The sequence below is a fragment of the Chelonia mydas genome, chromosome 1 (assembly GCF_015237465.2).
Source record: "Chelonia mydas isolate rCheMyd1 chromosome 1, rCheMyd1.pri.v2, whole genome shotgun sequence".
Taxonomy (NCBI): Eukaryota; Metazoa; Chordata; order Testudines; family Cheloniidae; genus Chelonia; species Chelonia mydas.
In genome coordinates, this window is record NC_057849.1 from 240,869,605 (window position 1) to 240,891,546 (window position 21,942).

The 21,942-nt window shown below is 48.7% G+C and overlaps 2 protein-coding genes and 1 long non-coding RNA gene across 8 annotated transcripts in view; 2 read left to right on the forward strand and 1 right to left on the reverse strand.

Annotated features, from left to right (window-relative positions):
* Positions 1–1,791, forward strand: part of WASHC1 (WASH complex subunit 1) — a 73,759-nt gene extending 71,968 nt beyond the window's left edge. For both annotated transcript variants that reach the window (XM_037878244.2, XM_037878253.2), the window contains one exon: positions 664–1,791. In XM_037878244.2, coding sequence (XP_037734172.1) covers positions 664–815 — 152 coding nt within the window. In that variant the 3' untranslated portion in view covers positions 816–1,791. The remainder of the gene's footprint in view (positions 1–663) is intronic.
* Positions 1–21,942, reverse strand: part of DDX11 (DEAD/H-box helicase 11) — a 43,217-nt gene that overhangs the window by 6,299 nt on the left and 14,976 nt on the right. For 3 of the 5 annotated variants that reach the window (XM_037878204.2, XM_043540678.1, XM_043540671.1), the window contains 20 exons: positions 21,530–21,617; positions 19,535–19,740; positions 17,687–17,839; positions 17,515–17,561; positions 16,545–16,624; positions 15,235–15,279; positions 15,041–15,108; positions 13,564–13,602; positions 12,930–13,050; positions 12,151–12,285; positions 10,817–10,929; positions 9,011–9,080; positions 8,473–8,576; positions 7,569–7,718; positions 5,868–5,936; positions 5,584–5,684; positions 4,971–5,055; positions 3,925–4,000; positions 3,412–3,566; positions 2,220–3,197 (listed from right to left, as the gene is read on the reverse strand). In XM_037878204.2, the coding sequence (XP_037734132.1) occupies positions 3,153–3,197; positions 3,412–3,566; positions 3,925–4,000; positions 4,971–5,055; positions 5,584–5,684; positions 5,868–5,936; positions 7,569–7,718; positions 8,473–8,576; positions 9,011–9,080; positions 10,817–10,929; positions 12,151–12,285; positions 12,930–13,050; positions 13,564–13,602; positions 15,041–15,108; positions 15,235–15,279; positions 16,545–16,624; positions 17,515–17,561; positions 17,687–17,839; positions 19,535–19,740; positions 21,530–21,617 (1,950 nt within the window). In that variant the 3' untranslated portion in view covers positions 2,220–3,152. Of the gene's footprint in view, positions 1–2,219; positions 3,198–3,411; positions 3,567–3,924; positions 4,001–4,970; positions 5,056–5,583; positions 5,685–5,867; positions 5,937–7,568; positions 7,719–8,472; positions 8,577–9,010; positions 9,081–10,816; positions 10,930–12,150; positions 12,286–12,929; positions 13,051–13,563; positions 13,603–15,040; positions 15,109–15,234; positions 15,280–16,544; positions 16,625–17,514; positions 17,562–17,686; positions 17,840–19,534; positions 19,741–21,529; positions 21,618–21,942 lie in introns of those variants that run through there. The other 2 variants (XM_037878208.2, XM_037878223.2) reach the window with 2 other exon arrangements.
* Positions 13,050–17,690, forward strand: LOC122464660. Its single transcript, XR_006288898.1, has 3 exons — positions 13,050–14,279; positions 15,479–15,717; positions 17,147–17,690. It is a non-coding gene; the product is annotated as an uncharacterized LOC122464660 (long non-coding RNA).

Genomic DNA, 21,942 nt, shown 5'->3' on the forward strand with positions numbered 1-21,942 from the left:
ATGCCCTTATGGGCCAGACTGGGCGATCCCCTTGCAGAGCAGGAAGAACTTACCTGTATACCAATGCTGCCGCTGGTGGAGTGTCACTGCAGTGAATCCAGATGGGAGGTGCTGCTGGGGGGGGCTTAGCTGGTTTCAGTGCCTAAACTTTACCTGGCATCCCCAAGGCAGAAACCTGGGCACTGGCTGTTGTATGTTTTTAATACTCCAAGGGAAAGCTCCCCTGTCCCTGCTCTGCACACTCTGGGCAAAGGCTCAGCATACCTGGAGAGCCTCAGAGGGGGAAGCATTTTGAATTTACCCATTCTCTTAAGGGCTGGGGCCTCCCCCCTGCTGTCAAGGTCCCTCAGCCATAGCTTAATGACAAGGCCCTCTGTAGGTACCAGGCAGGCACCTCTGTCCCTGCCACGCTTCAGCCAGGGGCTGCCTCCTCCCCTGCTCACAGAGCCAGAGCGGGTTCTGGTCCCTGCCCTCCCTTGTTCTGCCAGCTGGAAATGCTGACCTGGCGCTTTAGCTAATGAACTCTTTCCCAGCAGCACTGCAGTGTTAATGGGAGTTGAGTTTGTGTGTGCCTGAGGCAGCATTTTGCACAGGTGCAGGGCTAGCTGCTGCCTCCCTCAGTTCTCCCTCCTAGGCCTCACTCACCTGCTTTTCCTCCCCCAGGCATTTCAGGCAAGGGGCCTGCAGCTGCAGGAAGTGCTGATGCTCCCAGTGCACCTGGTGGTGCCTTTGCCCGCATGTCGGACACAATCCCACCCCTGCCACCCCCACAACAACCCCTGGGGGACGAGGAGGAAGATGACTGGGAATCGTAAATGCTATCGGGCTGCAGGCCTGGGATCGGTTTCCTCTTGGCCAACTGGGAACCCAGCCCTGCTGAGCTAAGCACCTCAGAAATGGACCAGCTCTTGGAAATAACTGTTAGTGAGAGGGCACAGGCCTGGCAGATGGACCCTGTCACTTTCTCTTAGCTCCTGCTGTTCCCACTCATCTCTAACCACTGTTGAGTATAGTTATCAATGACTCTTACTTCTGCTCTGTTTACTTCCCCTCCCCCCCAAATAGTGCATTTAATTTCAAATACTGCTGCTCATGCTCACTCGATAAATCCTGCTGTAGCTGGAGGGCAGCTCATGGAAGATCTGATCAAGCACAACTGCAAGGGCAGCTCTAAGAGCCTTCTCCTCCTTAGCCAGCTGCATGTCAAGCCTTGGTTGGATGCTCCTGTGATAGGACTGAAGGTGCACAGCAGGTCTGCTGGTGGTTCCAGGGCTGCCTGGCAGCCTCCCTCATGTGAAATCAGCTGTAGGAGAGCCATGGAAACTCTGCTGTTGAGTATGAATGGCTTCTACAGTGTAAGTCAATAAAGGAACAAGTACCCAGCAGCTTTCTCTAGCCCACTCCAATCTACACAGTGGAGTGTTCTTGAGTAACGGACTCTAGGAGGAGAGGCCAAGCTGTCCACCATTAGTGTCTCTGGGAACAGCACGCACGTTGCAAAGCTCTGTTCTGTGTATGTGAAAACAAGGCAGAAGCCCTAAAACTGCTGTACATGTAGGTGCACTACAGACTTTGAAAGCCTCTACCTACAACTTCTGCTCTGTCAAAGAGGTGATGGGCAGAACTGTGCAACTACAGTACAGTCAATTCCTAGTTTGCTTAAGGAGATGTTTCTTCACTGTAGGGGGAAAGTAGAGGTCTTTGAACTCCTATGTGCACAGTTTAGATGTGCCAGACTTTTCAGGGACTGATACAATTCAGCTGCAGCAGAATAGAGATTTTATCCAGGTATGTGTAGATGCACACAGGAACAGTTATTAGCCCACTGCCCAAGGGCTTTCCTGGGTTACTAGGTGGCAAAAAGTAATTACTGATGGCTTCTGCCAGGAACTGCTCTAGTCCACTACACAGCAAAGCTGAAATATCAAAAAGCCAGGAATCCGTGTGGCACACCTCCACCCCCTTTACATCAAAAGGGATTTACAGTAACCTATACTGAAGGAGTGCTCAATATGAGCCCCAGGAAAAGGCAGCAATAAAGCTGAATACTTGAAGGTGACACATGCAGACAGGTATGTAGTCAACAGGAAATGAAATAAATGCTGCCCTGCTTTATGGCTAGGCCAGCAGAGTGATAGGCTTATGTCCCTTCCCCCTGCTAGAATAGTGACACAAGCCTTGGGCCGTGCAGCAGTGTGACGTTCCTGGTCCACATTAGCAGAAAGGCGGTGAACAGCTATAGCCTCAGCCGGAGAATGCTTACACAACATCAATGAGGAAATAAAGGCCTTGGATGGGTAAATACAAATGCAAGCCACCCAGGTGGCATGGATGAAGCCCCATGTGGAGTGCTGCAGATTCATGCTCTTACAGCACTTTATGCCATGGCAGAAAAAAGACTCCCATGTGTCCTGTAAGCTCCCTAAATATTCTTTCAGGGGGCAAGCAAGCCAGCTAGCAATACTGCCCCCCAGACATTATCTAGTGAGGGCTCTGGGAAAGCACAGATTATTAACACAATGCCAGTGGTCAGAGATGTAACTTCAGGCAAGGCAAAACTAAGAGTTGAAAATGCCTCAAGTGGCCCAAGGCATTTGCCCTTACCTGCTCCACAGATCAGTTAATTCAGTATGTGGCCACAGGACCATTAGCTAAGGGGGTGGAAGGGATATAAATCTAGGCTCTAGCTTTCAGTTGTTGAGCTTCTGGGGGCCTCCACAAGAGCAGTACTAGTCCCCCACCCCCTACTGGAAAGGGAAAGCAGCAGCCAGGGAACATCAGCCTGATTTTTCATACTTTGCCCTGAGCGCTGCACCAAGAGGACAAGTATTAATAACAAAGGGGAGGAGTAACAAAACCCAGACGCAGCACCCTCGGTGCAGAAGAGAGGCTAGTCCAAGTGGGAGTCAGATCCAGTAGCTGCGGGTGCTCTTATCTCCCCTCCCCTCACACAGCCTGAGCTACGGTACTTTCCACTGTCCAGCCCAGCTCAAATGCAATATAATCAGTCGCTGCCCAGAAGCCACATGGGCACAAATAGCTTTGGTCAATAATTTTCAACTGCAAAGTCTTGGGGAAAAAACTTCTGTTGCAGGGACAGCAATTGCAGAGGGCTCTGTACCTGTCATCAGCACAATGCTCTTCCTTCTCCCTCAGGAAGCTTCTGACCCATGACATGACTTCTTCTCTTGGTGAAACTAGGAAGAGAGGAAATCACATGGCATTGTTCATTCCTAGCCCCAGCGCTCTAGTATCCAGAGTGGTCAGGCCTGTGAGCCGGGGGAAGAGGGCACGCAGGTCCATACAGACATTGCTGGGGGGCAGTTCCAGGACATATATGGGGTGGAGGTGATGGGTACATAAGGGGAAGTAGGACATTAGCTACTGCAGAGTGCATGAAATGGTACTGACCTTCCTTAATGCTGCAAATGCTGGTCCAAAGGCAGGTTTGATCTCTGTTCTTTCCTTGATCCACTGGGGTAATTTGTTGAAGACTGAGGGGCGTGCATACCTGTGATCTACGAGTAGGATGCTAGCAAAGTCCTTCTGATGGCGAATCGCTCGCCCTGCACAGATCATCATAAAAGGAAACCTCAGTTTTGTCACTTTGTATCCCCTCTAGACCCTATTTTTACATGCACACTATTATCAGCAGATCCACTCTAGAAACAGGCCTCCACCAGGCTGCTTGCCAATAGCTTGAATGCACAATCAGGTCACTGTTGGATCTCCTACCACCTGAGTTGCATGTGCCATGACAATTCTTCTCAATACCTTGTCTCTCATAACAGAATCCTCTCCTTATGCTGCTCCCCACCCATCCCACTCTGCACAACTGCTTCTTTGCCTATTCCATGACCCTAGCTCCCGTAACTGCTCTCTTCATACTCCTCCCATCCAGCCCCATGAAAGATGAAGTCTTACCTATTGACTGGTTTACTGCCTTCATGCATAGATTTTCAATCAGCATTTTGCTAGGTGGCTGGCCCGCACTCCTTGGCTAGAGGAGAGAAATAAGACTGAGGTTATGTCTACACGAAGCAGCTTGTAGCGACAGGGCTGTGTTGCTACAGCCATGTCACTAAAAAGCGCACAGTGTAGCTGCTGTTCGTTGGCTCTCCTGCTGACAATATTTTCCACCCCTTCCGAGTGGCATTAGCGTTGGCAGTAGGAGAGCGCTCCTGCTAACAAAGAGCTGTTCACACTGGCGCTTGTTGTCGGCAAAACTTCTGTCTCTTGGGAGGTGTGTGTTTTTTTAACACCTCTGAAAGACAAACGTTTTGTCGTTCAGTTGCCAGTGTAGACAGCCTGAGTAAGAGGCACATGCAGTTCAAGGTAGGAATTAAAGTTCTTTAGTGCAGAAACCAGGCCCTGGAGGGGTAGTGTATTCTTTGCCCCTGCTGCTGCCTAGCTGGCCTAGGGAATGGTGCTGCCAGGCAGTCCCAGGTACTCATAATAAAGAAGGGACCTCAAGGCCCACTATAAAGATATGGGAGTTCAGTCACACACTAGAACCTGGGAAGTGCAGCTGAAGTGTGATCAGGCTCCTCAGAAAGGACATTCAAACTAACCAGCTCCAGGGCATCTGAAGGAGGAAGGTATCTTCAGGGCCAACCCCCAGGGTTTCAGAGCTCCATAGAACAGGGGCTCTGCCAGGCAACAAGAAGGATTCACTGCATTAGAAAGAGGAGCGTGATGCTGGAGTGCAGTTCTCTGTGTAGTATTGCTCTGGCAGCCTCTCTTGGGCCAAGTTCCCCTTCTCCCTTTAGAACTCAGCAGGGTCATTCCTGCAGATCTCTGCCTGGCTCTAACCCTGTTGAGCCCATTTACTAGCCTCAGAGCATGCAGAGTCAATGAGATCTCTGACCCAGGCACAGGAAGAGCCAGGTCTTTAGTTCGCAGAGGGAATTGGACCCTAAAAGGACAATAAGTGAAGCAGCTGAAATCGGCGCTGGGGTGCTTACTCCTACCATTGTTTTGTCAAGATAGGCCATTTTCTCCTGGAGTTCTGGGGACTTGATGTTGGGGTAAGGCATGCCCACCATAACGACACACCTGGAAATGGAAGGAGGGGGACACACACAAACGTTGTTAGTGCCCTCTCATAATTACATACTGTCGCATCCCGAACAAACTGATAGGGACACTAAACTGGAGGGGGTTATCACTGCAACGCAGTCAACTCTGGCGTGGAAGTAACAACAATGCCCAGCCATCCATGACAGGGGAATACTGAAGTAAAAACTGCCAGGGGAATTCAGGGAGCCAGAGTGGGGATTTATCCCACACAGCATTGTCCAGTGAAAAGCACTCCAGGCTATTTCATGATCACACAGTTGTTGGGTGTCTGCAAGGCACCTTCAGCTCATAGTGCGTCCTGATACCACACCGGGCACGCTGCTTTCAACCCTAACTCAATCACAGCACCCTCACTTCCTGCACCCCTGCAGTTTACTTGCAGGTCTCCCACCCAAGTCCTGACCAGATTCCTCCACAGCACAGCCTAGGAGCCAGCAACCACATCAGCAGAGCTGTGTTCAGATACCACCTTAGGAGATGAGCAGCAAACCAGATATTTCTTACCTTCCCAGGTCATCAGAGAAATTGATTCCTTCACTCATTTTCCCTCCAACCACAGAAAAGAGCAGGGCCCCCGTCACATGGCCTCCCACCTGGCTGCAGCGCTGCAGGAAAGAACCCCCAATCACTCATGAGATACTGGAGCTGTGGAAACTTCTGTGCAATTGGCAGCACAGAGACCTGTCTGCGTTGGCCAGAGCACATTAACCACCCACATCACCTGCTTTAGAAACACTCTCTTGCATTATGGGGTATTGAACGTCCAGCAACCTGCCAACCCTGCTTACCTTTATGCACTTAGCATACTCTGACAGCACCTGCTCCACCTGGTTTGCTTTCTTGGGCTCCTGAAATATCTGTCACAGGCACAAAGCATAAGTTGCAGCAGGAAGATGCAAATAGATTTAATGGTGCAATTCCAAAAATAACACAGAGAGGAGGGCCTAGAGGCACATTACCATCGATCTCTAACCGATGTCCAACTATGCCCCCTGGCTAAGCAATGCAGACACATCCTAATAGTGCGCTGCTCAGCACCTGTGGGACCTTTCACATCCAGAGCAGAAGCAGTGATGGCCATTAGTGACTTTGGAGACATTTCCAGTTACTGAGACGTTAACCAGGGTTTTTCCTTCATGGGTGCTTGTGTCCAGATCTCTACTGTTTGAAGAGTGGAAAGAAACATCCATGTAAGAAGGGGGAGTGAAGATCTGTGAATTCAGGAGTAGCAAGAGGGTAACATGGAAGAGATCTCCAGCACTAGTATGATAATTTATAGAACAGTAGCACTCAGGTGTGATTAAGGCCCATGTGTGCTGATGTGCTCTACAAGCAATGTAAGAGACAGTCCCTGTCCAAGGGAGATTAGGGTAGGAGGGGAAGCAGAGTTCTAGAAAGGTGAGGTTATTGCCAATTCAGCTCCTGAGGAACAGTACAGGTCTGTTTCTCATAATATAGCCTCCTGAGCATTGTTCAGTCCAGTGCTAAATTGCACAAGCAGGAAAGTTTTTGGAGGCTTTATCATCAGAGTTCACTGTTCAGAAAGGTTTCCTGATATTCAGCCATTTTCTTCTGTTCAGTTTCATTCTATTACTCCTGGTTATACACCCTTTGTACCATGCTAAAACACTGAACCTTGAGATGTAGGCAAGCATTATCCCCATTTTACAGAAGTGGCAGACAGCTTAAGTGACTTGACCAAGGTTACACAGTGACTCTGTGCCGCAGTCAAGAACAGAATACAGATTTCTTGATCCTCAGCCCTGTGCTTTAACCAGAAGACCCATTCATCCTCCCAGTAGACCCACAGTGAGCTGAAAGCTTGTGTGTAACTGACAGTGTATCGCTGAGTCTTAAGGCTTGTCTTCACTAATGAGGTAAGTCAACCTACATTATGTTTCTCCAGCTATATGAATAATGTAGCTGGAGTCAACATAGCTTAGGTCGACTTACCCCGGTGTCTTCACTGTGCTGCATCAACGGGAGACACGCTCCAGTCGACTTCCCTTACTCTTCTCAGAGAGCTGGAATATCGGGGTCGACCAGAGAGCGCTCTGCTGTCGATTTAGCGAGTCTTCACTAGAGTGAAGCCAAGCCCTTAGTCAATCACATTATTCCCTGGGCAGGGGATGTGCAGCCAAGTCTGGGGAAAGCAAATCCTCTGTAAGAACTTAATAACCTGCCCCTTACAGCAAGGGAATCGGAGAGCATTGTAGGCTGACTAATGCAGATGAAGACCGTCTCTGCATTTACAGGAGCCACGTAACAGCATTTAATCTAATTTAGATCCCAGCTCAGCAATCAGCCGTGTGGAAAGTATCATTTATACATTACTGGAGGGACTGGCTAGATAAACATCCTCTCTGCTCTGCTGTGCAGGATATAAGAACAATTTGGGGAGAGAGGGATAAGACCTGTAATGTGCAGATAATTGTTGGACTTTTGAAACCTCCATTTAAAGTACCAACCACCCTCAGTTACACAATTACCTTCTTCTTAGTCGCCAAGCGGGTGAGCAGCCCCGTCCTCTCCCAGTGCGTGTACACCTGCTTCTCGTACTCATAGGAAGGAAAGAAGCACACTACACCCCCAGGGACCACATTGCACAGGTTACCAAGGATTCGGCCCATCTCATCCATCTATAAGGGGAGAAAGACTGGTGTCTGCTGGGGCTTACCATGGCACTGCCATGGCCTAATTCTCCTGCCCTGTCCCTGACCCAGAGGACAGATGCCTCCCACTGATAAGTCTTAGGACACTCATGTAGCCACTTCCACATAGAGAAATCAATGCAAGTGTGCTAGCTCACCAACAGTTGCCTTGAGGCACTGGCTGGCTCCAGGGCCTGGAAATGAACATGCTCCTTGGTCTCCCCGTCTAAGCCGCAGTCCCAAGAGTCATTGTAAAGCAATGGTTGTTCAGTGTGTCTGTGAAATGAGCTAGGAGGTCTGTCCATTTCCCAGGGAACAGGTGTCCGCTTCACACCCAGAATGATGGCGAGAGCTCACTGGCAGCTCTGTTAGCAAGTTCAGCTAAGGACTGAATGGGCAAGAGGACTGATGTCTCACTCCTAGGGGCCCTTCAAAGGCAAAGGAGGATGGGGAAGCTTTCGCAGCCACCATCAGTGCTGTAGATGCTCTTCACTCTCCAGGCCTGTCAAGTTAGCTTTTACTAGCACTAAACTCACTTAAAATGGCTTAACAAAAACAGACCGCCCCCGGTATGCCTGCCCCTGAGGCCCTCCACAACTGGACCACTCCCCTGCCAATCTGCACACCCCTCTGGACTTATTTTCCCCCACCTTGGAGCCCCCCAAAATTCCCTACTCTGCATACAAAACTGCCCCTTGAACCATCAGACCGCATAGCTTAAGAATGAAACAGACGTGCTGACCATCTGAGGCAGGTCTCTCTTCTGATAGGTGAACTCTAGCTGCTGGTTAGATGGACCACTGCAGAGGATTATGGGTAAAATGTTGTCTGGAGGAATCACATGACCTGATGACAAACAAGGAGACGGAATAAAAGCCACAGATGTTCAAGCAAAGCAAGCTAATAGTGCAAGGCCCCTGGGACTAGGTCACATGCACGTAGCAGCAGAGGTACACATTAATTTCTCTTGGTCTGGGGGAGTGCAAGCAGCTTTAGCACAAGCCCCTCAATGCCTTTTCATGGATCACACCAGCCTTAACCTGGTTCAAATCATTCCCTGCCCATTCTCTCTGGGGCAGAGGAACAAGGCACACCCTATCAGCTGGAGGTGAAAGAGAACCTGGCTGCCCTCTGCTGCTGTGATTTCCAGGCAGGATGTCTGGTCACTAGAAGGAGCTGGCAAACAAAGTCAATGGCACCTGCCTGAATTCCCATACAGTCAAACTAGGGGCCCAGCTACAGAGAGAGCATGTGTCAAGCTCCCCTAGACTGACACTCACCACAGGAGAACTCCACCACCCTGTCAGCACCGATGGCACACGACAGCAACTGCTCTCGGAAATCAGACACCTACAAACCAGGAGCCAAGAAGAATCAGCAAAGCCAAAGGGCTCTCATCAGGAGATGGGGAAGGGCTGCAGTCAGCACACAGCACAGGGATGGGAGGACGAGATGCAACGATGGAGGAGGAGGAGGAGGAGGAGTCAGGCCAATGGTTTGGGGAAAAGGACAGAGGGAAGAGATGTGCTGGGTACTTGGTGCAGATGTGGGACCCAGAAACACAAGGGCACACAGAGGGATGAACAGATGCAGAAATACTGTAGGTGCAGCTCTGGCCTGAAACCAGAGCTATACCCAGGGGAGTAGGGTTGATTGGCCGGTAAATTCTGCAATTTCACAGGCAGCACAGCTGCACCATCCCATGCTGCAATTAAAGTTTCTCCAAGTCCTTGGGCAGGACCCTCTGCAGGGCAAGGGGAACCATTTGTTTCTAGGCAGGAAAGCAGAGAACCCACAAAGCATGGGCTGCAGCAGCCAGCCGCCTCCACAGCTTCCTATGGCCAGTGCCAGTAGGTGCAGAGCAGGAGCACCACCCTGTGGTCCAGTAGCCTCATCCTACCAGTGCAGTGCTCTTTTTAGACAAAGCCATCCACAGTGTATTGTGAGCAAGGCATTCAGCCTAGCTTTCAGAGCTTGGGTCTGCCTCTTTGAGCTGGGACCCAACTCCTAGTACCATAGCACACCTCTTCCACTCCCCCGGCCTTGCCATTTACTGACACCAGACTGAATACCTTCCCTGGGGTTGGCTAGTTACGGCGGGAGGAGGATCCAGACAGCAGGGTACGACAGAGTCTCCTTGCAGTGCTCATGGGACGGGGGCCAGACTGCTTGGGGAGGCCCAGCCCTCCATACAGCTTCAAAACCCCGATGTGGCCCTCAGGCCAAAAACCCCTGGGCTAGACAGAAAAGCCTAACGTGGATGGGTCATGCACGCCACTGTGGCGCTACTAAAATCCTGATTTTTCTGGAAGGTCCCTCTGGCAAGATCAGCATTATAAAGTCGGTCAGAGGATTTCCATCCAGTGCTAGTTTTGAGCTGCACTCAGCCTGAGGGATTGGCTCAGACCACATAACTCAAAGGGCAATCAGATACCTTGAGGGCTGGGAGACTTGGCCAAGGGCAATGTTAAGCCCCAGCCAGGCATTCAGATGGGATGAGACGTCTAATGGAGAGACCACTCTGATGAGTTACGATGTCTGAAAGCGTTCGGGTGAGTAACCTCCCAAGCAGGAGGCACAGTAAAGGGGGTATTAGCACACCCATCCCTAGCAGTTCAAATGGACAGCGTGTCAGGGAGAGTGGGGCTTTGCTACACTTGTACCATCAGGAATTGCTAATCCTGTAGCTACCTCATGGGGAATGGCGCAATGGGACAGAGGAGGGTCTTGCTTGGTGCCTACAGTGCTTTTCTTTTGCTGCTGAGAGGAGCAATAAATGAAGGACGGGCAGAACACAAAGTCCCTAGACCTCACGCTAATATGCAAAGAGACTGCCACCTTTTCCCTGCCGCTGGGAGGATGGAAAAGCAGATTCCCAGCCTGATCACTGCAATGTAGGCAGCCTGGAGAAACGTGCTGAAATGGGGTGGGAATACATGGCTCTAGTGTTGCTTAGCGGTTCATTGGTGTATTTTAAAGCATCCCAATTACGTCCAACATCCATCTCCTCCCGCTGCTCCTTCTGGATTGGCAAAAGGTGCCAGATAGACCAGTTAGTTCTTAAAGAAGCAACCTTGCTCCCTCACCGGCTGCATGGTGCCCCCTGCGATGATCGCAGCACGACATTCCTTCAGCACCTTGGCAAAATGGACAGCTGGATTCAGCAAGAGGAATTTGAGGCTGCTTTGACCTACAGTGCCTGGGTAAAGAAGACAAAAGACAGAGACACACACACACCTTAGTAGAACACCCATGATTATCAGCAGACCACCTTGTGAGGGGAAACCCCACTTTCAAAGCAGGAGCAGAGTGCTGCAGGGCCCATCTAAATCATTTACATCTGGGGGGATTCTGCACCAAAATATTAAAAATTCTGCGCACAATATTTTAAAATTCTGTATATTTTATTTGTCAAAAAAACACAATATTATCACAACAGTTTCAATTATTTTGGTAATTTATTTCAAAATACCTGTCAGCAAGTATGTCTATAACAATACAGACAACAACAACAAAAATCCCCCAGGAGTAGAGAGTTAAAGAAACCCTGATGACAACTCAGTTCCTGTTTCTCTGCTCCCTCCCCCCAGAGCCCAGCAGGGGGGCCAGACGCCCACACCCCATCTCCCATATAGCCCAGCCGCAGGGTCCCCCCCATCCCAGACACACACACCCCTTCCCCACAAATCCCAGGCATGGGGCACCCACAGCCCAGACATCCACACCCGCTACTCCTCAGAGCCCAAAGGGAGAAGCAGCCTGATGCTGGATCCCAGGCTTCTGTGGCGTTTCCTGCATGCCACCTCCTTCCCCGGGAACCGCAGCTGCCAGGAACCCTCCAACTCCCTCCCCATCACCCCAACAGTATTTTCTATCTGTGGGCTGGGGAGCTGGGCTCTGCCAGGTCTAATGGCCCCAAGTGGTGGCCAGCAGCTCTTCAGCCCATTTCTGCAGGGAAAAAGGAAATTATGTGCAGAACATTAATTCTGTGCAAATTCTGCATTGCACGGTGACACAGAATTCCCCAAGGAGTAATCGTTTGGATGGCCAGCTCCAGCGTCAAGTGGGTGACTCTGCCAAGGTTTCTCCTTGAGCTCCATGAGAACCCTACATAGAGTGCTTGTCTCTAGGAATGAGGCCCTTCCAACAGAGGTCTCACATTCCTGCAGGACCCTTAAGCTGGTACTAATTATTTACGTTGCTCCCAGGCCCCAATCCAGCAGGACCCCATGGTGCTAGGTGCTGTGTATACGATGCTGCACAGAGTAAGAGAGAGCCCTGTCTTTTATAATGCAATCTAAGTCTTACAATCTAATTATATTTAAATTTCTAAGTCTCCCATCAGTGAGGTGTCTAGGTACTAGCCAGTGGCTTTAACATGGCTTTGCTTGAGCCTCGTGAGTGCTCTTCACTCCAGTACCTTGCCGGTTGAGGATGACTCTCCCATCTTGGTTTGCATTGGTGAGAGCAGAGAGAAATCCTTCAATCTGCATCAGAGGAGAGGCCATCTTGGGCTGGCCATCCTCAGCCTCCACAGGAGGGCACTGAATAGCAGCTGCAGGTCAAAAGAGAAAGGGAAGGGGGGGAAAATCATCCAGTCAGAGCTTAGATTCCATTCCCAGAGGAGTAAGAATGCAAGAGCTAAGGCCTGGTCTATATGTAAAATTTAGGTTGAAAAAGCGATGGCACTCAGGGATGTGAAAATCCCCACTTCTGAGTGCTGAAGCTGTGGCGACCTAACCCCCAGTTCAGACACAGCTAGGTCAATAGAAGAATGCTTCCATCAACCTAGCTACTGTTGCTCCGGGAGGCAGAGTCCTGAGAGAGACAGAAAACCCCTTCCACTGCCATACATTGCATCTACCCTCAGGGGTTATGCTAGCTTAGCCAAGATGCTAAGGTAGCCTAAGGTGTATACCATGGATCACATGCCACTTCCCCGAGGAAAGGAACAAATCTTTCTAGATAAATAGCACGCACTCTGGCAAACAGAATAGTAGAGCAGGGAATCCAAATTTCACATTCCTCATGGCCTTCTCCTCCCTTGCTTCACTAGCTTTCCTAAGGCAGCTTCTGCAGCGAGTGTCTCCCTCCACTGGAGACAGCTCTGAAGCCAAGTGCATCTCCCCCCTTGTCCCATGTAGATGCAAGCTCCACAGTCTCACTTCCTCCCCCTCTTTACCCTGCATCTGAACTCACCTTCTTTGTCAGGGCCCTGATGCAGGGCGAGAAGGAAGTTCTGCAGTCCAGCCATCTTCTGCTTTTCCTTGTTAGTTTTTACAACACTGGTGGCTCCATATCTCTCCACAAACCCAAAAAGCTGCCAAGTACATAAAGAGCAGGATTTACAAAGGATACAAACACACTGCCAGCAAGTCACATACAAAGGCCCTCACTGCATGTTATACACCTGTTACAGAAGCCAGACATTCTGGCATGTCTCAGTGCTTCCAAACTCTTCTAGCCAGAGCTTCTTCCCTCCCTTGAATCAAAAGTGCTAATGCACGCCCCTGCCACACGACGCAGCCTCTACGGGTGGCATGTTTTAGAGTCCCAGAAAAGGCAATGCAGAACTAGCACTGTGTTAGCGTTCTAGTGCTTACTAGCTGCCATACACCGTGAGCGTCAAATACCCAGCAGTTGGGGATGTTTGCAGGGGCCATTTTGTAAACCAGAGGAATGCAATCAATATGCAGAGGAAAGCAAGAGGCTTACAGCCATATGCCCAGCTGCTATGCTCCTTCCCCTTTAAATGCTAGACTGCCCCTTGTCCTTGAACTAGACAGGGCTGAACGTCCTGCCATGTTGGTTAAGGAGTAACTGGGGACAATACCTTCCTGCTGATCAGACTTTTCTCACAGTAACGCTGAACCTGTGGGAGGAAGACAGAGCGAGTGTTAATACTCAGAATTCCCTTCCCCATCCTGCAGCCACCCCTGCTGGACTAGTATCCCTTCCCCACCCCCATCTCTCCTCCAATAGCGATGCTGGGAGAGGAGTGTACAGTGTAATATTAATGGCCTAACGTGCGCTGTACTTTATTACAATTTCAGCTAAATGACTTGCTAAGTTCCAGAATAAGCGTGTTCTTCAAACCCAGTGACCTAAGAGCTCCTTAATGCCAACTAGCAAAGGGCACACCCAACACACTGCTGTCAGAATATTTAGCCAAACAGCGAGGTATTGCGATGGGGTGGACTAGGCCCTCCACTCTACCCCTACTGAAGGCCTCGCAGCCCTGCCACACCCCACCACAGAAAAAGGCAGTGAAATCCTCCAAGCTGCCTAGAGTGGCAGTGTGGGACATAGCCAATCACAGAAGGTCTGCAGGGAGCAGCCAATCCAGGCCCAGCAGGTCCATATAAAAAGAGCTGCAGTGCAGAGCAGCAGAGTTCAGTTCCATTCCTTCCTGGAGCTGGAGAAGTGTGGACAGTGCACCTGGCTGTCTGAGGGAGCTACAGGACCTTAGAGCAGTGCTGGTAGAGACTGGGGGAAGTGAGAAGGAGCTCCAGGCTGGCGGCTGGGACTCAACCAGGACAAGGCCCTGAGGTAAGAGTGAAGAACGTGGTAGGGCATGGGGAAGTGGCCCAGGGAATCCTAGCAACAATGCAGCGTAGTTAAAAGGACATGGCAGACTGCTGCTATCTTTAGGGTCCCTGGGCTGGGATCTGAAGTAGAGGGCAATTAATGAACCATCTCAATGTTGTATACTAAGGGAAAGAGCGTCCTCAGTGAGCCAACAGGAGAGACAGCAGACTTCATAAAGTCTGTGAGAGCCCAGTAAGAGGGACTGGACACTGCAGAGACATCTCTGGGGAACTGAGGCACACTGAACATTACCTGCAAAGCAAGATTAAGACTGGCAGAGTCTCAAGGTGCTTGCTGGTGAGGCTGACAGAACTGGTGTGGCAGGGAGCTCATACATTCTAAGCCCCAGCAAAGCTCTCCCTGGCTTAGTTCTGAGAACCCTAAGGAGAGCATCACAAGGCCCACACGTATAAATAACCCTGCTTTGCCCACAGACAGCCCACCTCCACTCACATGTGGTGTTGCCATGGCCTGAAACTACACTCCCTGGGCGCACACAGCTTTAGCATGCTGCCATAGCCAACGTAAAAGAATACCTTCTAAGACAACTGGGGCAATGGAGAGAAGCTGGCAGGAAGTAGGCTAGCGTTCTGAACATAGGACCAAGTCAAGACATCTGGGTTTTATTCTCTGCTACAAGCTTCCTGCGTGACCCCTCCCCCCCACTCCCCCCAAGTCACTTTACCCCTCTGTGTCCTAACAGAAGACAATCCTCACACTACCTTGAAGAGGTTGATATTGTCAATCTGACTCTGAAACAGGAAGTCATTGATAGATTTTAGTTCTGTCCCTGAGAGAAGAGAAACATGTATTACCTGCTGGGCCCACAGCCCTTCCTCCCACCACCACCCATCTCCCCTGCCTGTTGAGCTGTACACTGCTCTAGGCACCTGAGGCATTCAGAGGCACATCTTACCTGCTTGTGAAATGCTCTGAGCATTTGGATTTTGATTCACGTTTCCTGCAAAATATCAAACCACTTCAAGGCAGCATGATTCACACTGGGTTTATCTAAAAACTTAAGCAACACACTTAAAACAGCTAAGGGGGAATGCAACTTTAGCACAAAGACCACACCCTGAAATTAACTGTCTGGTTGGAAAGTAGTGCTACAGTCAAAACATTGCCTTTTCTGCTAATTTCTTTGTTTTCCTCTGTAGGATAGTTCCACATCATATGACAAAAGTTCTGTAGCATCCCTGCAAGCGGACACCTATGTTACTTTTGTACAGGAGGTGGCAGACGGGTAGGTGCATAGAAACACTAACACAGTATTCATCATGCTGCAGAGACTAAAGGAGTGCAAAGCACCTTCTCACGCAGGCACTAAGTGACCTTTGTAGACACAGGCAGGTGAAGTGGGACAGTTCTCCCTCAAGCCACCAGCACACAAACCAAGGTTAGTTGGTGCCTCTGACTTTATTTTTTATTTCTAGTATTTAATCCCCACCTCACGTCTCACACTTCTGGAGCTTAAATCCTGAAGTTACACACACTGCATTTCCTGATGGAAGTATTTAAGGGATGGCCAGGGTGGGAAGGAGGTAAGGGAAAAAAGGATGGAGCACCTGAGAGAAGAGGGAAAAGGGGAAGGGAGAAGAGTGTCAAATTGCATCTTCCTATTAGTGACAATGAAGGGTTCTTTACAAAAGGCAGCGGTTCCCCTCAAGGCACATCTGATGCCTAGTGGACAAGTAGAGAAGTAAACAAGGAGCCAGGTTAGCTCCAGAGGATCTAGAATCACAGCAGAATAAAAGGCAATATTCAAAAGAGAAATTCACTTGATGGTTAAGAGCCTGCCAAGGCAAAGGGCCTCACTAACTACTAGTACAGCAATTCTGTTCTATTCAGGCTCTTAAGCCATGCTCATCACCATAGTATCTGTCTGCCATCTTAGTAACTTGGCACCCTTCATTCCCCCCTCACTCCAAGTCAAATCTGAGAAATTGTTGGGAGTACAGGAATAAAAGACCTCTTTCCTCAGCGACCTACAGCATGACTTGCTGCCTCCTTTTAATGAAAGAGGAGGCAAACTTCCGGTGGATCCAACAGTCAACATCTCCAATTTGCAGAACAGATTGACAAATTTAGCAGGTGATGGAGCTAGGATATAAACAGCGAGTTTGCAAAAGCCGCAGGGAGAGAGAGGGGAGGCAATTACACGCTGAGGAAGCACCAGCCAGCTCAGAGTCTTAGGAACATCAATGGAAGTGAAAGCTCTCTTACCTCCCAGTATGGACACAAACCTCTCCAGCAAATACAGAATCTGTTTAATGTACATCAGGTTTTTTGCCTTCAGACGTTTCCTATGAGATAGTTGATGGTATTAAACTCCAGAATGAATGGCCCACAGGGACTATAACACACAGCTTCCTAAGTCCCAAACACAAGCCATCAAGCTGATTGGCCCAACTCCACTTCTTCAGCGTGAGGAGATGAGAACTAAGACGCAGATTTCCCTTGGACTCACCCTTCCAGTTTGTTTGCAAGGGACAAACCCAGAAAGCCCTGGCCAAGCGTTCACAAGTGCCAGAATACTGCACTACCCAGCAATGTCACTTCAAGAGTCCAAGTGTTTAACAGTTTCTAGTACTGACTTTCTCCTCTCTCACTGGTTAGGGTTAATTTATTTATATTGCAGTAGTGCCCAAAGTCTAATCAGGATTTACGCCCCACTCTGCTAGCTGCTAGACAAATACATAATTATTAGCCCTGTAAGCGACAATCAATCACTGTAGAGCTGGTAAGCCTGATGCAAGTTTTGGATAGGGTGGATACACTGTACACAAATTTTGCCTTGGAGGTCACCAGAATTCATTCCGTTTCAGCCACGAAGACAACTAGAACACAAAGGGTCAAAAGCCTGGGAGAGACGTGAAAAACTAAAAGCTGGAGCTTATGGCACAGCATGTGGCTGCCAAAGTAGAGGGAGAAACTGGGAAAGAATTTAAGAGAACGAGAAAAAGCCACACATGCTAAAATGTCACCCTGGCTGTCTAATACCAACCCTAAGAACCAGGCTTACGAAGGTTCTAAACAGAGCTAGTACACCAGCACTCTCCTTTCAATTGTGAGAGCATTAGTGCAAATAGCCTTCTGCATGGGAAAAGCAGGACAAGGCCCTGCAGATAAGAGAGAAATAAGCTCTGGCTTCTCTGCTTGCAGCTGTGGAGCTGTTCCTCTCTGGGATCCTCACCTGTATCGTTCCATGTACTGCAGCAGCTGGGAGTGGGCACAGCACAGCTACAATAGAAACAGAGCTGGTATGAACGACTCCATAAATACTGGGTTCCATTACAGGTGGCAATCTACTAGATACAGAACACAAGAATGGTTAACAGAGCAGTGACTTCCAGCCCCTGACTCACCTGAGAGCCACGGACTTCAGCACTGTAGATGCAGGTTATAGTGTCTATCAGATTGTGGGCCTCATCAATAATCACCACCTGATCCTTCAGTTTGATCCCAGAAGCACACCTGGTAGATTCATGCAGGAGCATCTGATAGGGCAACACCACCAGCTGCAGGAGAAACCCAAGCTTTAAATGATCATACTATTTCAATAGTATGAATAGTGGGCGTTTACAAAGGGCTTTCCAAAGACAGGTAAGTAATATTACTCCCTTTTGTTATGGACAGGAAACAGGTAGAAAGAGGCTAGGGGACTTGTTCAAGATCATACAGCAAGTGAACAGCTGAGCTGGTAAGAGAAGCTGGGTCTTCCAACTGCCTGTCCCATGCTCTAGCCACTGGATGTGTGTTTCCCCCGAAGCATTTACATTAAAAACATAATTTTAGCAAGGAACCTGCAGATGAATGCCTTTCACAAATTCTCATGTTATTAGATGGTCACAGAGAAATTCTTCTGACAAACACACTCAGAGCAATGGAAATGGCTCAGATTGTCTTAGTGTGTTAAGGTTGGCACCAGAGTACCATTGCAAATACCATTTTGCACTTATAAGCCACCTTTCATCCAAGTATCTCAAAACGCCTTACAAGCATTAAGTAAGCCTCACAATGTCCCTGGTAAGGGAGTTGGGTATTATAACTATGAGTAAACTGGGCACATAGAGATTAAATGAATTGCAGCACATCACAATGAAATAGTGGCATTCATCCCCAACCCCCTGCTCTAACCACTCTCCACCTCTCCCACTCCTCCAAAGGGCTATATTTAGCTCTACGTTTTGGTTAGAGCTGGTAGGGAATTTGCCATCAAAGAATGTCTTTGGTTTCTGCATTTCCATGGGAATGGGTCAGTTTTGCTGACATTTTTCTTCAGGAAAATGTAAACTAAATGTTTCATTGTGTGTCAATTTAACATTAATCCCAACATCAGCCTTCGTCATCACCGTGCACCACGGGACTTCGACTTTGTGTGCCTCATGCCCCCCTTTTCCTCATGTGCTGAGCTCCCCAGCCAGACAAAATCTCTCATGACACACCACGTTAGGGTGACCAGATGTCCCGATAAAATCAGGACTGTCCCGATTTTTAGTTCTTTGTCCTGCATCCCGACCGATGCACGGCCGGGATGCCATTTGTCCCGATATTGCGGCTTTGGCTGCTCCAGCGGGTTTTTTTGTTTTTGTTTTCCCTTCACCCATGTGTCCTGATATTTTGTCCGTTTCATCTGGTCACCCTACACCACATTCTCGCCTAGCCAAGCTGCCATGTGCATCCTGGGTTTCCCAGGAATGAGGTGCAACATGGAAGATGTAGTCCTGACCCATGCTGGGAAATGGGAGTGTGAGGCATCTGAACTACAACTCCCATGAGGCATCATGGCAACCCAGGCAGCCAGAGAATAATGCGGAAACAACCAGAAACATTTCATTTTTGGTCAACACACAAAATGTTTCAATTCAGGAACATTGAAACAATTCATTCCAATCACAAACAGTGAAACAAAAACATTTAGCTATTTCCAAATCTTTCAGAACTTCTCAGTCCAAGACAAGTTTCAATATTTTGACTTTTCATCCCAAAATGTGACTGAAACCAAGGTTGAAATACTAGAATTTCCTGCAAAGTGAAATTTGTTTTTCTATCAGCTCTAGTTTTGCTGATGTGTAGAAAACACTCAACTTTACACTTCTAAGTTGATATGATCAGCAGGAAACCTGAGGAATACAGCATTACAGAGAACAGGTGAGTCAGTTTATTTTCTGGTGCCAGGGAGCTATTCCTCACCAACAGCCCTAGCTTCTCACCTGGGCGGCAGGAATGGCATAGCGACTCCCATAATACGGACAGGCTTTAATCTCCTTGCCCAAGGCCACGAGCTGCTCAATATCTTTCACCTTGACTAGAACCTCGTCCCGGAAAAACTGCATTTGCTCATAGGAGTAAAATGGACACACAGCCCGGCTCACACGCCTTTTCTTCCCCTCTGATTCCTCTCCCTCACTCTTCTTCCCTGAGGACAAGAGGCAGAAAAGAACTGAGTATAAGCAACATTCACAAGAGTCAGAACAATTACTTTGCATCTTTATAGCACCTTTCATCCACAGATCTCAAAGTAGATTTTGCAACACACCTGACCATCCATTACCTACCTATTGCATATATAGTGCCTAGTGCTGTACTATCGAGACACTGAACAGAGAATTAAGACTTGCACATAGTATTGTCCCCAGTGGATCCTGCTCTTACCATCACGAGATTTAGCCACTTGGAATTTTTTCTTCTTTTCTCACCCCCACACCACTGTGCAACTTCTGATATTATCACAAGGTGGCTTCAACAGCAGACTGTAAAAATGCTCGTGCTTGGGATCATTCCAATCTCCTCTAGTATCAGTAGGGAGTTACAAACAAGGACCTTCCACACAACGTCCTCCCAATTACAGTGACAGATTCAAAGTACTCAATGAGCACAATGGTCTCGAAGGATCTCCTCCGCCTTGTGAGGTAGGGAGGAAAAAAAGTCCCTGACTAGTTCTGCTTCTCTGAAGATATCTTTCCCACAGGATTCTCACTCCTGGAGTCTAAGCTCCCACCAGAACTCTCCAAGATCTTAAAAGGATTTTTAAGCTCTTAAGGGCAGTCATAGCAGGAAGCAATACAAGCTACCACACACTATCCCCTGAGCTTAACCACTGGGCTTTTCTATTCTATTCTATTCCAATCCATCCAGGTGCCTGTACAAAGCTCATCACCAGAGTATCGAGTGCACTTGGAACATTCCAGTCAGTTCCAATTACACAACTGGTGAAAGTTTCCAGAATCAAAAATATGCTTCAAAACAAAGAGCAAGGTGCAAAAAGCATTGCTGAGGACAATGCTTTCAAAAGCGCCCGAGTCTGACTGAATTTCATTGAGACGGAACCGCCTCAGTCACTTAGATGCTTTTGAAAATATGGCCCCCATGTCACTAAAGATAACCTCTAAACTCCAAGGGAAGATGGAATGGGTGAGTGAGGATAACCAAAGCATCACAGACCAAAAGCCTCATGGAGAAAATTATATGTCGTTAATGGACCTGACGGGAAAGCTAAGCTGAATTTTTAAAAGGCCACTCAACACCTTTGAGTAACGCAGGGGAATAGTCAGAGCAGCTAGTATTGAAGGTTTAGCTGCCGCAGCAAGCTCCATCACCAATCATGGTCAAGAAGAATCCAACTGGAACATTCCAAGTGCAGCTGGTAAGCTCCGCGGCTGACCCAGGACAGTAAGCAGGAACTCTGGCTCAGAACCTACCCTATCACCACTGATGTTAAAGGCCAGCGAGCTCAGGGAATTCTTGCCAGTCTTGCTCTAAAGAGCTGAAGAGTGAGCATCTTGGTGGATGGTACTCTAAGGAAGGATTGTCCTCAGTAACAGAGCAGGAAATAGATTGCGGGAGGGAGAGAATCTCCTGACTTCTAGCTCCTATTCTAGACAACTCTTTTCCATATCAACAATACAACCTTCTACTCACTGAAGCATCACTCTGGATCTCCACTTGACCGTTCACAAAGCTCCAAAGTCCAGCTGGAAATGACACCCTCCCCCTTTGAAACAAACATCCCCAAGACACAGCCTAGCTGGATTAGAGAGACAAGCTCCACTTCCCAAATGGAAACAGCAGCATTTGAAGAAAGCCCCTTGAACCCGCATAGGCTACTGTATCAGCAGCCAGACAAAGCACATTGCACTGGAAAAGTGTTCACACTGATTGTAGTAGCAGTTGCTTCCTCAGTAGTCCAAGTTAGGAAGTGCTCATACCATGTTTGTTCTTCTGCATTTCCATACAGCGGTCATTGATCAGCTGGACAGCCCCCAGATGGCGCACCTCCTCGTTCACACAGAGGTTCTTAGAGAGAAACAGAATGAGAGAGGCCGTTATGTGCTCGCACCTTCATTTGTAAGGGAAAATTTCCTTTAGAACAGTCAGTCTAAGACTAGCTCTGGAACTGGACAGGTCTTCTACAGCAGGGTTCTCAACATTTTTCTTTCTGAGCCCTCCCACTCCTTAACATGCTATAAAAATGCCACGGCCCACCTCTGCCACAACAACTTTTTTCCTGCATAGCCAGTAGATTAAAAGCCAGGGCTGGCATCAGGGGGTAGCAAGCAGGGCAACTGCCTCGGGCCCCATGCTGCAGGGGGCCTGCAAAGCTAAGTTGCTTGAGCTTCAG